The 22,779-nt window shown below is 39.2% G+C and overlaps 1 protein-coding gene across 1 annotated transcript in view; it reads right to left on the reverse strand.

Annotated features, from left to right (window-relative positions):
- The window catches only part of HEATR1 (HEAT repeat containing 1), a 58,996-nt gene extending 36,646 nt beyond the window's left edge, over positions 1-22,350 (reverse strand). The window contains exons 1-20 of the mRNA XM_056113588.1: positions 22,263-22,350; positions 21,833-22,003; positions 20,684-20,900; positions 19,194-19,335; positions 18,278-18,379; positions 17,728-17,868; positions 16,310-16,521; positions 16,039-16,172; positions 14,007-14,109; positions 12,867-12,977; positions 12,374-12,491; positions 11,152-11,259; positions 8,960-9,055; positions 7,973-8,061; positions 4,128-4,339; positions 3,646-3,764; positions 2,171-2,362; positions 1,291-1,474; positions 1,018-1,154; positions 54-246 (exon numbers count right to left, since the gene is read on the reverse strand). Coding sequence (XP_055969563.1) covers positions 54-246; positions 1,018-1,154; positions 1,291-1,474; positions 2,171-2,362; positions 3,646-3,764; positions 4,128-4,339; positions 7,973-8,061; positions 8,960-9,055; positions 11,152-11,259; positions 12,374-12,491; positions 12,867-12,977; positions 14,007-14,109; positions 16,039-16,172; positions 16,310-16,521; positions 17,728-17,868; positions 18,278-18,379; positions 19,194-19,335; positions 20,684-20,900; positions 21,833-21,974 — 2,752 coding nt within the window. The 5' untranslated portion in view covers positions 21,975-22,003; positions 22,263-22,350. The remainder of the gene's footprint in view (positions 1-53; positions 247-1,017; positions 1,155-1,290; positions 1,475-2,170; positions 2,363-3,645; positions 3,765-4,127; positions 4,340-7,972; positions 8,062-8,959; positions 9,056-11,151; positions 11,260-12,373; positions 12,492-12,866; positions 12,978-14,006; positions 14,110-16,038; positions 16,173-16,309; positions 16,522-17,727; positions 17,869-18,277; positions 18,380-19,193; positions 19,336-20,683; positions 20,901-21,832; positions 22,004-22,262) is intronic.
- Positions 22,351-22,779: the final 429 nt, after the last annotated feature.

Here is a 22,779-nt window from a genome sequence, read left to right on the forward strand (position 1 = left end):
AGACAAAAAGCACTAATAGTTTGTCATAGCTGCAAAAGACATCAATGCTATACCTGGAGAAGATGTGGATGTCAGCTGATGTTTACACTGTGTCTTCTGAGAAGAGAGCATCGCACAACCTATATAAAGAGCTTGAGTCTGCAGTCCTGTTTTCACAGTGCAGTTGAGTGGATTGGAAAGAGTAGAACCATACGTCCATAAAACAGAAAAGAACTTGAATAACTGAAAAACATCTTCTAGATGTACCTAATTAAAAAAAAAAGTGAGTTTCATTTTCACTTATATTAGCTGCATATTCTCTTTTCACTAATGTAATTATAGAAAATGAAGTTACTGCAACATTTTGCTTTGCCTAAATCACTTCAAATTATTTTAATCAACTGGAAAGGATCTAAATTAATTCAAAGGACAGGTACTCAGAGAACTCACTATAATCTTGTACTCGAACCCATTCATTTAACAATACTGCAAGGACACTAAACAGAAAACCAAGTTTCACCAAGAAAGCATTTCAGATGGAGGGAGCTACGTCAATTGTGTCAAATGCTGCTTTAAGGACAAGAGAACTGACCACAGGACCCATTGATGGCAATGGTGAGTCTTAATTTATGCTGCATATGCTCAATCCGTATTCAATATGCCAAAAAATAGTAATAAGTTTCACAATGGAGACGTTACTGGTGCCCACCTGAGCAAATTGATGAACGGGAGGACAGTGTTACTTAAAAGCTCGTATTTCATATTAAACCTAATGCTCAATCACCTTTCAAAACAAATGAGCGTCTCATTAGTAATAGTATCAATGAACCAGACACCAGGTGGTTATTAAAACACTGAAACACTGAACTCATTAATAGGCAATAGCAATGTTTAGCTCCACCCAACCTACTGAGGGTATTGCGATCACAGTGACGTTTTGCTTCTGACTGCTTACACTTGTAAACCCTCAGAAAAAAAAAAATGACTGTAATGTCCTCTTAAAGGGAAGACCATGTGTTGGAAAGATGAGCTCAGTACCTTTATGAAGACTTTCATCAGAAGCCTGAAGTGAGTGGCCTCAGCACCATCAAGTATCATCTCAAAGAGCCCTATCAGCAAATGCAGATAGTCTCTGCTGTCTTCTGCCAACTGTTCGGGATTCCACCATCGATCATCTACGTGGACACAAAGAAAAAGAGAAATAATGCCTCCACCCACTGTGGGGACTTTCCATTCAAGATCAAGAACAGCTGAGGAGTTGATGAGGGGCTTCTTCGGAGCACTACATGCATGATTTATAGCTTGTCTTACCTTTAGGAAAAGACTTAGGAGCCTTCAGTGCATGAACAAAAATTTTCAACAAAAACACGAGTAAAACCGAGTCCTCCACAGCAATTCTCTGCGCAGTCTTGAGCTGTCCTATGTAATGTGCCCACAACTGCTCGGGCATCCCTTTGTCTGTCATCAGCTCAAAATGCCACTCAGGAGGGATTTCCTAAAATGTTAAAGGACACAAAAAGAACAAGACTTTACGGGATCCAAACACACGCTATTCGTGATTTTAGGCATAGGATGTATGGCAAGATAAGAGACAAAATACTGTTTGTACACTTGCATCGCGAGAGAGAATAACTTTAACCTTCTAAAAGTGGTCTAACCATGCTATTTACAAGACACAGGTAAATTAGTCACGGCTTCATTTCATCTATGGTTTATTTAAGTACTATCCTTAGGGGAAAAAAAGATTTACTCATATAAAAAAATTTTGGTTCTCAAATAAAATGTGGGAACAAGTACGCACAGAGAAAGTTAATAGATTTTCCAAGAGAAACTTAAAGGTTCTTATTTCATACTTGTACTGCTAAATTTATTGTAAGAATTTCCAAACCTGCAGATAATTCTAAACAAGCAGCAAAATATGAAGATCATTAAATACAGCTGGAATGAGTCCCCAGTAAATATTAGTAGAAGTGACAGCAACATCACAACCCTGAAATTCTGAAACTAAAATTTTCTTTAAAAGGAAGTGACTAATTCACTTCTACTGCCACCCAAGGCCATTTGACATTTTACCCCTAGAATACCAAGACTTAGCATCTCATCAACCAAGTTCTCAAGTTTTTGTGTTATTCAGGAAGTCAGGCTACACTTTTCTCAAGATTCACAATGTCCCAGACTTTGCACTCCTTACCACTGCTGTGATGACATTTCTGAGTTCCTTAATTTTTTTCTGCAACAAACTGAAGACTCTTATTGCAAACGGGAAGTGAGTTCCTTTCAAAGATGAACAGCAGGAGACAAGCACAGCCATGATCACATGGAAGGTCACTTTCTGCTTCAGACTATAAGATTCCTTTTCCCCAACACTTACTAAATCCTCCACCTTGAAAAAAAAATACATTCTGTTACCAGTAGCTCTTGGTTTACATAAAACACATTCTCTATCTCAGATCTTTCTAGAGATTAGGAATTTACACTGAAAGTGAGGTGACAGAATTGAGGTGCAAACAATTATAAAAAATGTCATTTCAGAAATTTTAATAAACATAATAATGCCTCTGCCAACTAGATGTCTGTTTAATTACAATGACCTCCCATTGTTCATCGATTTGCTCAAGCGGGCCCAGTAACACTGTGAGACTTGCTGTTACTGTGTTTGGCATATCGAATATATCAGGGGTAGCTTGCCAGGCTTTGCCGTGCAGGGCGGAGGAATCAAATTCGGGTCGACCAGATCGGCCGCATGCAAGGCAAATGCCCTACTCGCGGTGCAATTGCTCCCGTCCTTGTTTAATTACATATCAAATACCTCTGCAAAGACTCGTTTACTAAGGCATAGTATTTCCTCTTTTAGATTATACTCTATTCATTTATTTGTTTTTTGGGCAAAAACTAGTTGTGCCTTAGGGCTTACTCCTGGCTCTCTGCTCAAGAACATGCACAGTGGTACTTGTGGGGGCACAGGTGGTACCGGCTATCAAACTGGACTCAGCTTTGTGCAAGGCAGACCCCTTATGTACTATACTATCTCTCTGGTCGTAGATAATAAATGTTTTGGGTTGGGGCCATATCTGGCAGTGCTAAGGGCTAACTCCTGGATCTGTGCACAGGGATCACTCCTAGCGGGGTTTGGGGAACCATAATTGGTAATGGGTATCAAACCCAGGTCGGTACATGCAAGGCCAGCAATCGACCCACTGTACTAACTCTACAACCCTTAGATTATATTTTAGCTTTAAAAAATGGCCATAATATTTTAAATAAAGGGGGTGAAAGGTAGTAAAAAAAAGTAACTATTATTCTTACCAGTCCAATATAAAGCCAAAAAAAAGTAAAATACAAGAATTTCAAACTATCTGAAGAATATGCTAAGCAATATAATACGTATTTAAAGCAAAACAAAGCATAAAAAAATAAACAAGGTGGGAAAAACAAATAGCTGAGAATCTAGTAAGATCAAAAGAAGAAAATCAGGGGGCTGGAGCAATAGTATAATGGGTAGGACATTTGCCTTGCACGTGGCCAACCCGGGTTGGATTCCCAGCATCCCACATGGTCCCCCGAGCACCACCAGGAGTAATTCCTGAGTGAAAAGCCAGGAGCAACCCCTGTGCATAGCCGGTGTGACCCCCCGCCCAAAAAAGAAGGAATCAATAGCATACCTACCATCTTTAACATAGAAGGACCGCCTGAATGAATATTGCCAGCCAACAATTCAATCATCTTCTGATTTGCTACACCAATTAATTTTTCTGATTTTGTGCTTTTAATCACAGTTTCAAGTGCTGTCAAACAATAAAAGAATCAAACACAAAATACTTTATATCAATAACAACAGAAAAGATGACATACACAATTTTCCTGTGAAAGCTTGTTTCTTATTTTTCCCTTATATTTAATTCTGAAGTGTGTATGGGTCAGCATACTTTGCATTTTTAATGATAGATGAAAGAAAAAAATCATACTGGCATTTGTAACATGACATCTGACTGCAGCAACTCTGACATGCCAAGAGCTAGGTACATGATTCAGTGGCAGAGCACTCACCATGCTGGTGTAAGTCTCTGGGTTCGATTACTGGCATAGCTGAGAAAGGAAAGAAAGTGCTACCTAATCACTTTTTCTAAAAAGCAGCTGAATGTCTTTACCTTCTTTCCAGCCTCTTAGTACTGGGTGCAAGGAGCAAATTCCCGACTTGGACAAATATATCGCCATTTTCATCTCAGCAGATCCGATGTCACCAGTGTCAATGATCATAAATGGCAGCAGATGCACCACCACCTGATTGGCTATCTCAGGGTTTTCCCTCAGTGTCTCTTCTTTAATTAATAGCGCTGCTGCTATCTCAAGTACTTTGTACCTAAAAGATACATACACATGTTTGGCTGAGACACATCAGAGATGTCAACTCATTAAAAAATCATCATATTATTTCATTTCATCATTTTCATCATCCTGTTAATCGTCGATTGCCTCGAGCAGGCCCCAGTAACGTCTCTTTCATCCTAGCCCTGAGATTATATTCACGGCTCTTTAGGAGAATGAGACCCATCATTGTTACTGGTATTTGGCATATTTGGTACGCCACAGGGAGTTTGCCAGACTCTGCCCTGTGGGCAGGCTACATTCGATAGCAATTGTGCAAGTATTACTTAAAATATCATTTATTACTAAAAAGCTTTCATACAAGACTAGGATGCAGAAAGCGTGTATATATGTTAAAAATGTATAGTCCCGGGGGCTGGAGCAATAGCACAGCGGGTAGGGCGTTTGCCTTGCACGCGGCCGACCTGGGTTCGATTCCCAGCATCCCATATGGTCCCCCGAGCACCACCAGGAGTGACTCCTGAGTGCAAAGCCAGGAGTAACCCCTGAGCATCGCCGGGTGCGACCCAAAAAGCAAAAAAAAAAAAAAAAAAAAAAAAAAAAAAAAAAAAACAAACAAACAAACAAACAAAAAGAGTATAGTCCCAAGTCCACACTCATCATTTCATGGAAGTCAAATGAACATTTTTCTGGCCTAAAAAAAAAAGACATTATACTTGAGAAACTATCACACTATTAAGTGCTGACTTACAAAATTTAAAAATTGGAAAAAAATGCTGTCCACTGGTTTATCTGGAACACTGTCCTCAGTGCTACTCATTCCATAAGAGGGGTGTTTACTCCTCACTCTGCCACAGTCCGTGTTCCTAGGATCCATCAGTGCATTAGAAATTCCCGTCTTTTGATGCTTCTGACAACGATATCATGTCTCACACAGTCCCAACTCTCAATTGCCCAGGTGCTTAAGAATTTTAAGGATGGACGCTTAGTATTATCAGTGGGCATCAACTGGTTGTCAGCCCTCATCATCCACTTGTAACAGAAACACTTTCTGAAGTAGTTTTTGAAGGGCTTATTTACACACTGGCAATGTGCTGTGGGGCAGCTCAGTGTAAGAAGACAAATGTGCATCCATCCACAGGCTATCGGTGACTGCATACATATATTTTTATATTTGTTTTATATTGTGTTATATTTAGAATATAAAACTTTTATATTTTAAGCCTCCTGCTTTAGAAAAAAAGTAAATACTGGAGCAGTGTAAATATTTTTGTATAATATCCACTAACTTTTCAGAGTCACTGCATAATTGTTGCCACCACAAGATCATCACATCCTATTTAGTACAAAATTTGATTTATAATCTTTTATCGCCTAATTATCATATGGTATAATCCTGTTCATCACATAACTTAAACAGTGGCAGTGCAGTCACCGATCATATTATTACAGCTCAATTAATATTATCCCAGTCTTCTTACTAAATATATTATTCACAGACACTGAGGTATAGAACTAGCATTCTTTGGAACAATAATTTTAAGCTGCTATGTCAAATCTTCCTTTTGGAAAATCATATGGTTAATTATCAAACTGAAATATATATCATCCATTATACTTCTCTAGTTCACTATAACTCAGAGATTAGTGAGACACCATGAGGTATAGTTGTAGACTTACAAATTTTGTGCTTGGGTTTCAATTATACAATGATCAAATACCCATACGAGTGCCCATTTCCCACCACCACGGATCCCAGTATCCCTCCCACCCCCCATCTCCCCTATCCCACCCTGCCGCTGTGGCAGGGAATTCCCTTTTGTTCTCTCTCTCCTATTGGGTGTTGTGGTTTGCAAAAGAGGCAATGGGTGGCAATCATGTTTGGTCTATACTCTACTTTCAGCATGCTTCTCCCATCCTAGGAGGATCCTCCCAACACCCTTTATTTGGTGCTCCCTTCTCTATCTGAGCTGCCTTTTTCCCCTAGCATGTGTGGCTGGCCTCCAAGCCATGGAGCAAAATTCCTGGTACTAATCTCAGCCATTCTTGGGTGTTAGCCTCCTATTTTGTTACTTTATGTAGAACTCAGAGATTCTTAAGTTCAAAGAGCATTATCTGAGCATATCCTGTGTGCTAAGAACTAAATATAATAAAAGAAAAAAACCTTAAATATAATAATTAAAGTCTATTGGCATGATCTTATCTTCTAAGGAGCTCATTGAGTTTCCCAAGATGCCTAGATACCAAAAATAAAATAGCCAGAGCTCATCATATACTTACTAAGAAAGATATCATGTGCTTCTGAGCTTATTTTGTGTTTAATGTACTTGTTTCTATTTCAGAGAAATATACTATCCATATTTTAAAAATGTCAAACATACAAAAAACATACAAAGAAGAAAATTAAAGTCCCATCCTGCTTTCTAGATTTCAGTGCTGTATATGACATAGATACTTCCCTCTCCAATCTATTAAGAAAAAAACTTACACACACACACACCCACACACACACACACACAACACACAACACACACGGCAACATAATAACCCTTTATGTCAATAATATCTCTGAGTGTCAAGGAACTAAACCCCCCTATTAAACAGCATAGAGTGGCTGGATGGATCTGGAAAGAAATTCCATCTATGTGCTGCCTATAGAAACATTTCAAAACTTACTGGATAAATACAGACTTAGAGTGAACGGACAGAAAACAATCATACAAGCCAATGGAAAACAAAAAAGAAAAAGAAAGAAAGCTGGGACAGCCACACTTACATCAGATCAAATTCCACTCAATATAAAGAAATTAATTAGAGACAATGATGGAATGATAGACTCTACTTATTGGTCGAAGGAAATACAAATACATATCAAGAAAAGGCCATGTACCAAATGAAGGCTCACCAAAGTTCAAAAAGCTTCTGTTTGCAAACTTAAAGAAATACATCAATGGACTGGAGCCATAGCAAAGAGGGCAGGGCGTTCGCCTTGCATGCAGCCAACCTGGGTTCGATTCCCAATATCCCATCATGGTCCGCTGAGCACTGCCAGGAATAATTCCTGAGTGCAGAGTCAGGAGTAACCCCTGTGCGTGTCTGGGTGTGACCCAAAAAGAAAAAAATCGATTGGGGCCAGAGTGAGTTAGTTCAGTGGGGAGGGTGCTTGCTTTGCATGTGGCCAACCTGGGTTTGATCCCCAGTATCCCTTATGATCCTCCAAGCACCACCAGGAGTCATTCCTGAGTGCAGAGCCAGGAGTAACCCCTGAGCATTGCCAGGTGTGACACAGAAAGCCAGAAAAAAAAAAAAAGAAAGAAATACATTGATAGAAACACAGCAGCAGTAGGAGATTTCAAGAAAACAGAAAAAAGTATGAGCATTGGCAATCCAGGTTAATTTATGATTCTTTTTGTAACATCTATTTCACTAGCATGATGGAACTAACTTTCATTCATAGAGGAGTTGGGAAGAAGACTCAAAGGGCTGAAAGGCATGTTTTGCATCTAGGTATCCTAAGTTTAGTCCCTGGCACTGCACAGTCCCCTGGGCACAATGACGAGTGCCCCAGAGTACTGCATGTATGCCTCCCACCCCTCGCTAAAACAAAACTGCTTGTAAGAATTTCATCAATTTAAAATAGTATGAGGAAAGAAAGATGAATACACACCATGCCTTATTCTTTGAAAGTTCTGCTCTTCTAAAAAGCTTTAGAAGATTTGAAATAGTTTCTTCTGAACTGAAGTGTTGTTTAAAAATCTGTAAGGGAAACATATCCAGGAGTAAATTTTTATTTTCCTCAAATGCATATGAGCTTGTTAAATCAATTTTATTAAGAATTTACTACACAAAATAAAAATTATAAAAAGGCTTTTATCTAACAAGAATCCCTGTATAAAGGTTTATGAGAAAACTTATTAAAAGTGGCTTTCACGATCCCAAAGTAATTTACTGATAAAAACTCAAAAAGCATTTTTCATGGGCCAGAGATAGTACAGCAGGTAAGGCATTTGCCCTGCCTGGGACCAATCCAGATTCGATTTCCCAGCATACCATAGGGTTGCCAGGAGTGACCCCTGGGCACAGAGACTGAAGTAAGCCCTGGGTGCAGCTGGGTGTGCCCCCACCCTCCCAAAAAAACGTATTTCTTTTAAGAAGTTGCAAATTTATAAAACTGCAGACTAATCATACCCATGAGCTTACCCAACCAGGCTGAATTAAGTCTGCACTCTCAAGATAACAAATTTGTATTTATTTATTATTTTTAATGTATCACCACGAGGTACAGTTACAGACTTACAGAATTTCGTACTTATGTTTCAGTCATACAATGATCAAGTACCCATCCCTCCACCAGTGCCCATTCCCCACCACCAGTGACCCCAGTATCCCTTCCACACCCCCTGCCACCACCACCGTGGCAAGCACATTCCCTTTTGCTCTCTCTCTCCTTTTGGGTGTTGTGATTTGCAATACAGATATTAAGTGGCCATCATGTTCGATCTATAGTCTACTTTTAGTACACATCTCCCAAAGACAACAAATCTTTAATGAAAGAATATTCCCAAACACTCCTTCTTAGTGTAGAACATTTTGGAAAAGAATAAATATATTTACAAGCAAAAACTGCATTTCAATAAACAGCAAATTCACTCACCTCAAAAGCACTTATAGCTGATAAAACAACATCGATATTATCATCACCTAATCGGGTTAAAACAGCTTCTTTTATGAAAGACTCATCAACATTTTCCTAAGTGGCAAAGAAAAAAAAAGTTTAATTTAGTTGCTGCTAAAAACTTAGAAGAATTGACATTACAGAGGAAGTATACTTTTGTGAAAAGAGTTCCACAATACTTGTCAAGAAACATGGTCCGCTCCAGATGCACAATTACGAAGGACCTTTTTAGGCGGACATCATTTGAAACAAACTCTTTCCAGTTTCCATGGGAAAATAAAAGGTACAACATAAAGGTAAAGGTAAAGGCCCTCCCGTTGATCGTCGATTTGCTCGAGCGGGCCCAGTAACGTCTCCATTGGAGACTTTGTTGTTACTGTGTCTGGCATATCGAATACTCTCGGTAGCTTGCCGGGCTCTCCGAGAGGGGCGGAGGAATCATATATAATCCAAATATAATTTTTAATGCGCATTCATCCTTACCAATGTATTATCAGTTATTTATTAACATTCTTCAAAAGCACATATTTTGAAAACATATAGGCCAAGAAATAGAATGTCTAAGTGTAAATTCTACCTCTCATTTACTATTTATCTGACAATAAGCTTCTTGATCTTTCTCGTTCTCACTATTCTTATCTCCAAAATAAGATCAATAATAATACCTACCTCAAAGGGTTGTTACAGAATTAAGTAATAATTGTCAGGGCTCAGAACACTGCCTTAAATATTCTTAGATACTAGTTCTGTTTATAATACCTATCAATTTTAGTAAAAATCAATTTTAAACAACTTAAGGGAGTTGGGGGATGAGGGGAAGGGACAGGGGGATGGGAAAAGTTTGGGCCACAATATTGTAGCTTGTGGTTCTATAATCAGATGTGTGTTGATAAGAATCTTAAGCCCACTTAAAAGAGGCTTAAGAAATTTGTTAACACACATCAGTGGTAATCTTGCAGCTTGCATGCAATCGACCCAGGCACCACATATTGTCCTTTGAGCACTACCAGGAGTGACCCTGGAGCAGAGTCAGGAGTAAGGCTCTTGAGCACTGCCAGATGTAACTCCCAAAAACAACATAAAATAAAACTCAAGTTTTGGGGCCAGTCCTGACGGTATTGAGAGGTTACTCTTAGCTCTGTGCTCAGGGATCACTCCTGGAGGGAATAAAGGGTCCCTATGTGGTATCAGGGACCGAACCTGGGTCACGACCACATGCAAGGCAAGCACCCTACTTGCTGCAATTATCAATCCCTGCCCCAATAAAATAAAAAAACAAAGAAACAACAACAAAAAACTAATAGGGGCAGGATATAATACAAAAGGTACAGTGCTTATCCTGCATTATGGTCAACCCGGGTTTGATCCCCGATACCACACATGGTCCTGGAATACCATCAGGAGTGATCCCTGAAAACAAAGCAGGAGTGAGCCCTGAGTACTAGTAGGTATAGCCCCAAAAGAGACCAACAGAGAACATCAACGACAAAATATCTGAATAAGCAGGAAATACTGCTCTCTAAATCACTGCAAAGTCTTTATGAAACCATCCTGGAATAAAGGCATTACTTTTAAGTTAGTCTCTCTCTGTACTTACTATCCGGAATCACCAAAGATTTCAACACAAATGCCACTTCATGGAGCTAGAAAGTTTGTTCAACAGGCTGAGTGCACAGGGAGGCCTCAGCAACAAACTGTTCACCAGAGGCACAGAGCTGGGAATCCCAAGTGTGGTCCAAGCATCAAAAAGAACAAAAACTAAAGGGAACTGTAGATATGGAAATGATGAAAATGTTCCTCAAACTATTATTTTGTCCCTGAATATGGTTATGTCATGTTTATGATAATCAAAACCAAATTTTAAAACCAAACAGTTCTGAGATTATCTGCAAGCCTCTGCAATCTTATCAATGTTTCCGTTAGAAAATACATATTAAAAAATAATATTAAAGCTAAATTAATAATCTGTAAAGTGGAAATAGATGATTAATAGGCCACAAGATAGCTATGGGCACAGAAGTCCTACATCTTTCCCCATTATATTCACATTTGTTTAATTCATCTCTACAATTACACAATGTTAATTCTAGGCGGTAACTTCCATTTCTCTTTTCAAAACTATGTTGTTCATAAGAGTATTTAAAATTACCAAAACAAAAGCTGACACAAACCTTTGATGTTTTCATAATGGTTTTCAGATGATTAACTGCCAGAAGTCTCACAGGAGCAAGTGGATGATTCAGACTAAGTATCAAGGAGGTATCAGAATCTGCTAAAAACTGTAAGATTCATCACAATTACCAAATGATTTTCACCATGAAATCTGAGAGGCCTATGGCTAAGAGTAGCGACTAGAGAAACCACCTCAAACTGCCAAATGTAACATCTAATTTCAGAACCTGCTCCCCTCAATGCAATTTTTTTTTGTCTCCAACAGAATATATGCAATTTGGGGGAAAAATTGTGTTGCTACTGTGATTTTACATACATTGCTTTACCACATTGATCTAATACAGTGAGGTAATTCTATGGAAGAAGTTTGTATTCTTTCTAACTCAAAAGTAAAAACGCACTTAAGATAAACTATTATATTAGCACCTAAAGGAAATGTACATTAGTACAGGTAATGCTAATTTCTAGTATAAAAATAGGTCTAGGGTGAAAACAGAAAACTCCAGTAGTTCCAATAGGACCATAAAATAAAATCCACCTCTTTCTTTAACCAATGATCCCAACAGTCATACACATTTAGTGGATCACTTAATCACTTAATCCCCGTTATTCATCGATTTACTCGAGCGGGTGCCAGTAACGTCTCCATTCATCCCGGTTGCGTGCTAGTGTAGCCCAATGGTATCTGTTCGTTCTAGGAACATGCAGAGCCTCAAACCGATCATTTAGGGTCTTGACGAAGAAGTCTTACCATCTTGTCTGCCTTGGTATTTTATCAGCCTTTCCTTCCATATCCTTCTCGACTCTGCCATATTCAGGGTTAGGGGAATGGCAAGCTATCCGTGGTCTATGCCAAATAGACCAAATTGATATGCCAAATCCAGTAATAAATGGATCTCATTTAGTGGATAAGGCACTGCAAATCATAGATACCTTGGAATAATAAGGAATCCTAGAATCCAAAGTAAGTTCATCTTCCAATTGATTTGCTAATAATCATACAAAATTTTTCCAAATATAAACATATACAGTTAACTAAATGACCGTCCCTTTCTCTAATTAGTCAACTGCAAGGCCTTATGGACTAGAAAACCAGATAAAACCTCATTCCTCCAGGAAACTATAATGAGGAGAGTAAATCAGAGCATTTTTTTCCACAGCTCTTCAAATTACCAGATATAAACAATGTAACTGTCATAATTCTTCTCAGGAAAAACCCACCTGATACTTTCCTCCACTTGTAGAAAGAGAGATAAACTGGTGAAAAAGCTCTTGCTTTTTTAGATCTGTAATTTCCTTTAAGTGTTCCTCTAAGACAACATCTAAAGTTCTGGGATATCTGGAAAGAAATTGAAAAGTTAATTCAGTATTCCTAGTATATACACACCACACATGAATATAAAATATAAGTGAAACTTTACAAAAATTTTACAATAATTAAAATTTTAACAAATAAAATGGCGTTCGTAAAGGCACATGATTTTAATCCAAAAGCTATTATTAGATTAGTCCAACAAAAAATATATATATAAGAAAATTACTCTCCAATACTTAGAAATATGAAATATTTCCTTTCACATTTCAACCGTACTTAATTCTTATCCTGTCCCTTTCTGAATAAAAACGGAGTTGCTTTACAAATATACCGACATGTGATTTGCGAATGATATCCATTAAAAAAAATATTAAAGAAAGGCACAAACACTGAACTTACTTGCTTTCTATAAGTCTGATCAGTGGAAGGAACTGCTCATTAAGCAAAGACACTTTCTCAGAATCAATTCCTTCCTGTGAACTGTATGAAATATACTCTTCAAAAAGAAGGCTGTAAAACAAAACGAGTATCAGCAGCTGGAGTGTCACTTTTTATTATGAACTTATGTCTAATTATTTCTTACTTCTATACAATAGAAATTATGTTCATTCTACATATACAAAAACTAGGGCAAGGCTGGAATCAGAATAGAGCTTAAGGCACTTGTCTTGCATGCAAAAACAGCCACTACAATGGGCTGAATCCCAGCACCATATATGGTCCCCCTGAGCAGAGAGCCAGGAGTGGCCTCTGAGCAGAGTCAGGTGCGCAATGAGCACCATAAAGTACAGCCCATTCAACCCCCAAAACAAAAAACTAGTGCTAAAAACCTTTTTACTAGCCCAAGGTCTAAGGCAACAGCTACAATAGTCAATACTCAGGAGCCCAACTGCAAAAAAAAAGCAGAGCAGGGACTAAAACACTAGTCTGATACCAGAGCCTTAACTCTCAAAAAGGACCCTGCACACATTCTTTTACAAACCACTCTGAGCAAGAGGCAGGAAAGACACACCATCACTTAGGTGCTCAAGGCCAACAGCAAAACCAGATCCAGTTTGACCTTCAGCGCTTACTACTCCCTTTCAGAAAAGGCAGAATTCAAACCTATGTCTAAAGGCAACATCTACGTTCTTTTCACTGCATTAAGCTGCCCTTGAAGAAAAAAAAAAAGGGAGATTGCTCGTTTTACCTTTATCAAAAAAAGGGTAGTATTTAATTCAAGTCAATACTGAATATTAAGATAATACTAAATAATAATGGTGATGAATGTTTCAGGACTTTTGGTTCACTTAATAAAGAATGCTAATCAGCTGCCAAGTGCATATAGCTACTACCCAAATTTGGCTTAAATTAACTCCCATGATCATATAAGCACCAGAAATGAAAAGTAACTTGATTCTTTTTTTTAATTTTTAACTAAGTATCAAAGAAATGATATGGATAATTCAAGAACTACATTACAAAACAATACAGAAAAACTGCTAGCCAATCCTAAAAATTACATGGAGCCACAAAAGTCACGTGCAAACAATAGCTTACCTAGCCAGTAAATGATCTAAGTTGTTCTTTAGTGATATATTTGTCAGTATGGCTTCTAAGTGTCTCCTATAGATTTGGTCATCCTCCGCTTCTGTTTCTTCTCCTTAGGAAACAAAAAATTAGGAAAAATTTCATGTGTGCTTACGTTTATGGGTACCAAAGAGTCTTTCTATATGAACAACTGAAAAACAATATGAAGCTTTGCAACTAATTCTCAAACAGGTATTCAACCTACTCAGTAGTTTATATTTTCAAAACTTGTCTGTGTATAGAACTCTGAATTTATCTGGAATTCCCTATGTCCTTAAAAAAAACTTTTTAAAAGTATTATCATGTTTATGTCACTAATGAAACAAAAGTCTAAAATTAAGATCTTCCCCAAGTTAGGTAACAAGGGCAGAAGTTAAAACCTGAACCTAGATTTCAATTAGCAATCACTGAAAATCAGAAAAACAATTCACTGGGCTTGGAGTGATCTTCAGAACCACATGGTCCAGGAAGCACCACCAGGAGTGAGTCCTAAGCACAGGAGCAGCCCCACGAACCACCAAGTGTGGCCCAATTCCCCCTACACAAAAAAGCACTTTGAAAACAGGTCAACTTTTACCTATACCTCATCACGGAACCACAAGCTGTTACTCTCTATTCTAGCCTTACCTTAAATGTACCAAAGGGACGTTAACTCTGCCCTCAAAGACTGGGATCACACCATAGGGGAAAATACACTTTTTCTCATGCTCGCCCTGTTACTGAAATGCACACATCTTATTTTCTAAAGGAAGGGCCTAATCTGAGAGCAGCTTTACTTAGTTATGTTTTCTTAGTCCAAATAGCAATTAGGAACAAATTATTTCTTGTTTTTCTGTAGTGAATGAAGAGTGAATAAGCAGAATACAGGCAATTACCTCTTCAGTGTGTGTGTGTGTGTGTGTGTGTGTGTATGTGTGTGTGTGTGTGTGTGATTTAAAACATTTGTTTTTAGGAAGTAGGGTGGCTTCCCAAGCAGTGCTCAAGGGGCCGGTAGGGCATTCCTGTCAATACTGTCGGACCCTGTGGTCTGAGAGTTCAAGGCTCAGGCCCCACCAGTGACTCACTGGTGCTTGAACACTGTGTACTTGAGGTTCTCCTAGGCTACAACTGGTGTTGCTGGTGAGGGAAAAGAAAAGGAAAGTGCTGGGATTCTACTTGCGATCAAGCACATGCCTTTATGTGCTCCAGTTTTCAGAGCTATCTTCCTGGCCCTTCCAATATTTTTATTATCCTGAGAGCCCAACAATTTACAATGCATAAGGTGTCTGCCTTGCATGTGGCCTACCCGGGTTCAATCCCTGCACTGCATATAGTCCCTTAAACACTACCAGGACTGATCCCTAAGTGCAGAGCCAGGAGTCAGCCCTAAGCACAGCCAGGTGTGGTTCCAAAACAAACAAATCTTTTTAAATAAAATTTGTCTTCCTTTATGAGGTTTTCTTGAAGTCATTTCCCCCATAAGGGGACATGGCACAAGAGAAACTTGGTTTTTCACTAAAGTTCACTAAATATTTAAATAAGAAAGGCTCTAATCAATAATGTTTCAATCATTATAAAAGAATTCTAGACTTTTTAATGTAGAACAGTGAACAACACAGATTTTAAAACTAACACAGAACTCAGACAAAAGAACTCAGCTGTCAGCCAATCTTTTCCCGATCCCAATGTTCCTCACAAAAGAAAATCAGAAGCTGGAGAGAAAGTAGCAAGCAGGGCACTTGCCATGCACAAGGTCAACACGAAGTCCAATCCTCAGCAACCTATATGGTTCCCCAAACTGCGCCAGGAGTATGTCCTGAGCACTGCCAGGTGTGGCACAACCAACTTCAACCCCCACCCCCAACCCCTACACACACACAAAAGGAAAAGAAAGAGACAAACTACCCCAAAACAATTAAACACAGATATTAAAACAAAACCAAAACAAAGATATTAAGACTTCTGCCTTAAGAGGAGAATCAAATCTTGTAATTTTGGGGACACAAAATGTTTGACCACATACCTGTAATGTGATTGATAATGCCAACAACAAGGTGAGGAAGCATGTAACGCAGAAGAGGGCTAATGTCGTATGTTTCAGAAATCCCGTGAAGTATGGTGATAAGGTCAGGAACATTACACAAGTGAGGAAATGGCCTGGAAAGAAAAAGGGCACGGGGTTTTGACTTTACAAGACGTTGAACAGCAACTTAAGATCTCTTTCTCTGTTAACACCTTATTTAAAATAATATCAATCACGAGTAGCTAAAATTTCTCAATTCACTTGTACATACTTCTTCCCCAGACTCTCTGGTTTCTGTCTTTGCAGGAGTATGATCAAGCAGCCTAATCCATCCTTGATTAATGAGGGGATTCTGGTCAATGTTTTGATGATCTGAGTAGCCAATGAGTGAACGAAGGTTTCTTCTAGTGTCACTTTCACAGAAATCTGACATATTATCATGTATGTTGCAGCTCTATAATCTGGTAAAGATGATTTCAATCCCTGAAAGTTTTATTTTTAAAAAAAAGGAAAAAAATTATATTATTTTAAAATGTGATCTGACCTTCACAAATTAGAAATGTCATTAATGAGAGAGAAAGGTACTCTTAAGGCCTGCAGAGCCAACCCTACCTCAGATATGAAAAGCCAAGATGCTGACCCCATTCCTGAAAGGATATAGAGATAAGACAAGACTCTTGGAAGAGAAAAAGGAGCTTAGAAGGTCTTCCAACTCAAACATCCACTAACCATCCAAGCAGGAGCCAAGGAGCCCTCCCTTATAGCAAACACCCACTTCAATCAGAAACAAAGCAGGGTCTTGACTCAAGAAAGTAACTTTGGGACATTGGCAACAAATCAACGTAATATCTCTCTGGGAAATATGGGAAAATGCCAGGCAAAAAGGCACTTATGAAGTCAATGAAAGAATGAAAGAAAGAAGAGAAAGAGAGCATGTGTGCATGGGGGGAGGGATGGAGGGGGAGAAGAGACAGAGATAGAGATAGAAACAGAGACAGAGACAGAGACAGAAAGACTGGACCTTAAGGAGATTTTGAATTCTCTTTCCAATGAGGTTAACAGAACTACTAAGAAAACAAATCTAGGGCTGGAGATGTAGTACAGTAAAGCAAGTTTAATCCCTGGTACTCTATATAGTCACCCAAGCCCCACCAGAGGTGATTTCCATGTGCAGAGTCAGAAGTAATCACCCAGTGCGCGGCCTCTCCCCTGCCCCACCCCCCCAACAATCCAGGAGATAGCAGCAGGACCTAAGAGTCAATATAACTATTTTTCAGGAGTACTAATAAGTCCCCAGTCTGGGGACATTGTTTTTTAAAAAAAAAGAAAGTCTTTAAGACTTCTTATACTTTAAGAGTTTAGACTTTTAGACTTTAAACCTTTAAGTTTTTAAGACAAAAGAAAGTCTATCTAAATAGTAAATCTTATCAACCATCTGAAATAAGCTGTCAATTTAAAAACCGTTAATATCTATGTAAAAAATTTCAAAAGACAACTCCGTAAAGGGGTCTGAGATACAATACAGTGGGTAGGGTGTTTGCCCTATACACGGCATCCCTGGCCCTGAGCACAGAGCCAGGACTAAGCCCTGGGCACCATGGGATATGGCCCCAAAGCCAAATAAATAAATAACAAAATGAAACTTTTTAAAGTATGCAATAATCTCTTTTACCCATGAACTAAACCAACCTTCTGGATATATGGTAGGAGTTTGGCAACAACATTGTCCGAGACACCTTCAGCAGCTACTAAAGCAGACACAATGGTGGAAGCATAGAAGGTTAAGAGCACCCTCAATTGAGCTGAACTTCCGGGGTACTCAGCAAAAACCTGGAACAAAAAAAAAATACACTTAAGAGTGAATTAAAGTGTGGATTAGCACTCAACTAATTATGAAGAAATTCTAAATTTTGACATTACACAATAGTAAAGACAAAAGTTTAATTACTCAATAAAACACAAGAGTAAACAGTATTTCTGATTTTCCTCTTCATAAAGTCACCATGAACAGAATTTGGAAAGGAACAGTTGCCAAATTAATTTTTGTAGAGAAATACTTTTGATGATGAAAGTATTACCAAATTGTTTATGCTTCAAACCATAGATCTTTTAACAAAAGAAAAACAAAAAAATTTCCATAGTACTACTGTTCTTAAGAAAAGGTCTTAGTATGCTTTTTTTTTATTCAGAGGAAAAAATTAATTAACAAAATTTCACATTCACAAAATACTATTCTCACCTTCACAGATTTTGTCACCAGACTGCATATGAAATCCATAAACCCAAGATCTTTGTAGCAGTGGGTAATTAAAGTTCCTTTAGCTAAGGGTACTCCAGATTGCTGTTATAGAAAGAAGCAAACATTAAGGATGCTCTTTATTTTTAAAGTACTTACCGCAGTAGTAACATATACTGCTCAAATCATAAATACAAGTATTTCCTTATAGCTGGTGGTAAAGATGAATTTCCCACATAAAACTGTAATCTTTACAAGTTAGCAATAAGTTTGGAAGTATTTAGTGGAAAATAGTTATCACTTGCTCATATTCTGATATATTTTTCTCAATCTACTATACATAGCAAACAAAATGCTAATGGCACATCTATTGTTTTACTACAATATCAAGCCCTCTAATTTTCACCAGACCACTCCTGTAAGGCAATCACCCTTCTATTCATCAGTAAATTCATAATATCTTTACATTCTTTTCCTGTAATTCTTCAATTTACCCTTACCCTATTAGTTTTAGGCTTTTCTTTTTATTTCGAACTTTTTCAGATCCAAAATTTAAAACAGAGCATGTTCCAGTAAAAATATATAAGCCTTAGAATTAGACATAGAATCAAATCCAAATCTGACCTCTTTAGAGGTAGGTATGTCAACACTAACAAGTTAACTAACTTCTCTGAGTTTCTCATCATCTATATATATGGGTTCTGTGAAAATCCAATATAATATGCAAACTGCCTAGCTTGTCTGGCACTAAATAAGTCAGTTCTTTTTCATGAAAACTTCAATTTATAGTTAGGAAATAAAAGTGATGAAGATAATACTTCAAACTGAGTAGTACCGACAATTTTATTTTTTTCTAACTCACATAGCTTAAATCAAACTTTGTTAATGATTATAGGCATGAATCATTCAATAATCATACCTTAACTGGAAATAACCAGAACCATTTGTGTTTTGGATTATTAATTTTCAGAAGCTGTATAACTCGCACAAATATCCTTGTCTCATGGTATGGTAGAACACAACCAATGAGGCTATCTTGATTATAAAGATGAATATGGAACCTGAAGAAAAAGCAAATTTAAGTTGAAATAAAACATTTTCTTAAATGTCCAAACTGTAGATCAATTCAATGAGCTAAACTATTTAATGAATATTAATGAAATAGTAATAAATATCAATGAAAAAAAAAGCCACATAGAACCAGGAAAACAATGGCTATGTATGCTTTGCATGCTGAAAGTCTAGATTCAATCCCTGAAATCACATGGTTCCCTAAGCAAAAAGCTAATGAGCACTGGTTGGGTATGGCCCCCAAACCAAAAATTTTAAAAAATAAACAAAACCTTTCTCTTTGGGGCTGGAAAGACAGTACAGAAGGTAGGGTGATTTCCTTGCATGCACCAAACTGGGTTTGATTCCTAGCACCCCATATGGTCCCCCAAACCCTACCAGGAGTGATCAATGAATCAATGAGAGCAGAGCCAATAGTAAGCCCTGAGAACTGCTGGGTATGGCCCTCCAAACCAAAAAGTTAAAATACATGTAAAAATATGGGAATAAAGAAAAAGATGTATAATTCATGTTGCCAATTTGATGCCAGTAGGTGACTAGTGACTAACAGAGTCAACTTCATGAGAAAATCTCCAAAGGGCATGGAAGATCAGATCTCAGAAACAAACTTGCATCTCTGATTACCAGCTGTGCAACTCAAGCAACTTAACTCCTCAATACCTCTGTTTTCTCAATTACAAAATGAAGATAACAAAACATCTCCCCAAAGAAATACTGAGATGGCTTTTAAGCACAACATGCTTACATGGAGCCTGGTATATAAGCAAGTTACAGTATCTCAGATGATACCAGTCTTCCAAAACCACTGTTTTTATTATTTTGGCAAAAAAAAAAAAAAGGTTTAAATATTGTCTTTTGGCCCAAATGTATAGTAACAATTTATAATGGCAAAGAGACACGAGCATCTTGAGAACCAATTAGGCTAGACTAGGCCTTCTTAAATCCTTTCCACTTGTAATTCTCCTCATCCGAGAAATGCAAAATGGACAAAGGTTGTCACAAGCACCTCAGATCATTAAGTGATGAGTTTTCAATAGCTGCAAACTATGCATGCAGAAATTTCTTACCACTGCCAAACTTTTCACAACCACCACATTGTTACTAACCCCTTCTGTTAAAAATTTCAGAAGCTAGGGGTTTAGGGGTTTATTTACTCAAAAGCATTTTTCACTATCAACAAAAATAAGCATAATAGAAGGGCAGGCTTTTCTCTTCTAATAGCATATTATCTCTAACAGACCAAATTCTTCACCTCCAAATTGATATTCTCACTTTTTTTCCTCATAAAAATTAAAGTTCTAGATCATAATTACTAATGTTAATTCCATTTACTACTACCTGTGAATCAACCACTCCAGACACTTCTGTGCTGGTTTCAGCAAAAAGTAGGGGGACAAGTGAATAAGGAATAATGAAATGTTTTCGTCCAGCTGTTGGTTTACTGCTTTGGTCTGAATGCTGCGCTCCAGGGTTTTTGACAGCTGACTGAACAACGGTGCTTCAAACTTCTCAAAGGAAGGGTCAATTCCAAGCAGCTCTTCCAAGCCAGTGCATCCTAGAAAAGGGCAGTTCATTAAGAAATTCTTTGTAAGCAAACTCATCCCACGCTTCTTAGTTTTACTGACCCTAAAATTCTCTATTATTTTAGCACACACTTAAAAAATCTTAATTTTCCAACGAGAAGTCACTGTCATCCTGCTGATCGTCGATTTACACAAGTGCTTGCCAGTAATGTCTCTATTCCTCCCAGCCCCGAGATTTTAGCAGCCTCTTCTTACTTGTCTTTTCCCAACGATTGGAAGCTCTTTCAGGGTCAGGGGAATGAGACCTGTTGTTGCTACTGTATTTGGCATATTGAATACATCACAGGGAGCTTTCCAGGCTCTGCCCCTGCAGGCAGGATACTCTAGGTAGCTTGCCGGCTCTCCTAGAAGCATATGTTTATATATTTTTCTCTATGATCTGTTGCCTACTGTCTGAACCCCATCAGATATGGTGTAGTAATTGTGGAAATGGGTAGGGAGTGTCTTGTGTGTCGCCAAGCGGCGGTGCAGCCGGGGCTGGGTCCCTTGGGGTGAGGAGGGCTCTCACCCGCCCCACAGCCTGGCGGGGAGTCCAACGAGAACAGAAAGCAATACCTCGCAAGGTCTATGCTTGTCTTTAACACTCCCTACAAATTCTAGCCTAGTTCTCTCTACAAAGACCCACCTCTACCACGCTGGCCACGGCCCCCAGTCCCTCCTTTACCCTTCAGCTTTACACTTTGGCCGATTCCCTCTCCTTCAGTGTAACATTAACGTAAGTAAGTTGCCATTACCGGTATACCTTCCGAGCAGCTACTATGAATAGCTAATCATCTCTTCCCCGTAACAACGTAGGCCAACGAAGTTAGGGACAGTTGGTAGGGGAAAAGGTCGGATCCAAACCCAAGAAAAAGACCATCCAGAAAAGAATCGCCGCAGAGGGCTAAGTGAAAGGAGGGCGTACCAATGGCAAAGGCCGTGTCCCTGTCGATGGTGGCGGCTTCTTTGGGATCAAACAACAAGGAGGCCACTTCATCTCTGGATAAAAGACTGGGATCACTCTGCGGGAGGGCGAGCCGCTGGAGTTGCTGGGCTAAGGACGTCATGTTTCACGCCAGATTTCCAACAGCACAGGCTAAGGAAGAAACCACCTCTGTGAGATGCCGAAGGTGCTTTCCGTGCAAGCACCCCGTGCCCGACGCAAGGCAACTTTCCTCTCCCCACTCGGCGCCGTGTACCGCATCAGCTGTCCCGACACCTGAGGCTCAGCAGTTGCAGGAAGGCGGCAAACGAATCACGGTCCCCCGGGGGCCGCCAAACCCGGACTCCGCGGATGCGCGCGGGCAACTTCCCACCCCGTCCTATACCCGTCCGACCCAGAGCTCCTAACTCACCCGAAATTCGACTCCGGTGGGCTTTTAAAAGACAGTAGTAACCCCGCAGAGGAAAACCCACATGGTAGCAAGGAGCCCGGCCCTCAAGCGGAAACGTGGGGCATGCGACAGAGAAGCTTCCGCTTTCAGGAACGCGACTACGGCAAGCGAAGAGGGGCAAGCGCGCCGCCGCCAAGGCCGCGCAATGACTCCGCCTCCGCGCAGCAAAGTCCCGCCCCCGGCAAGGGCTCGGGCCCAATTGGAATCTTGCTCAGGCTGGAAGGACTCGCGCCGCGGTTTGCGTCTGAAGCTGTCAATCTCTGCGTGGGTTTTTTTTTTTTTTTGTGAGTTGTAGGACTGTAGCTGGAATCGTTCATCCGATGCGCGTTTTTCCAGCTTTTACTATGTAATCAGCAGCTTCGCATAGTAAAGACTGTGCTGTGAAGTCTCATGGCTTCTTGCATTCAGGTCTCCGCGCTGGGTAGCGCCTGTGGTCTCTTGGCTCCACGGAATTATTTTCTGTATCTGTGTTTGTCAC

This window comes from Sorex fumeus, unplaced genomic scaffold, assembly GCF_029834395.1.
Source record: "Sorex fumeus unplaced genomic scaffold, SorFum_2.1 ptg000021l, whole genome shotgun sequence".
NCBI lineage: Eukaryota > Metazoa > Chordata > Mammalia > Eulipotyphla > Soricidae > Sorex > Sorex fumeus.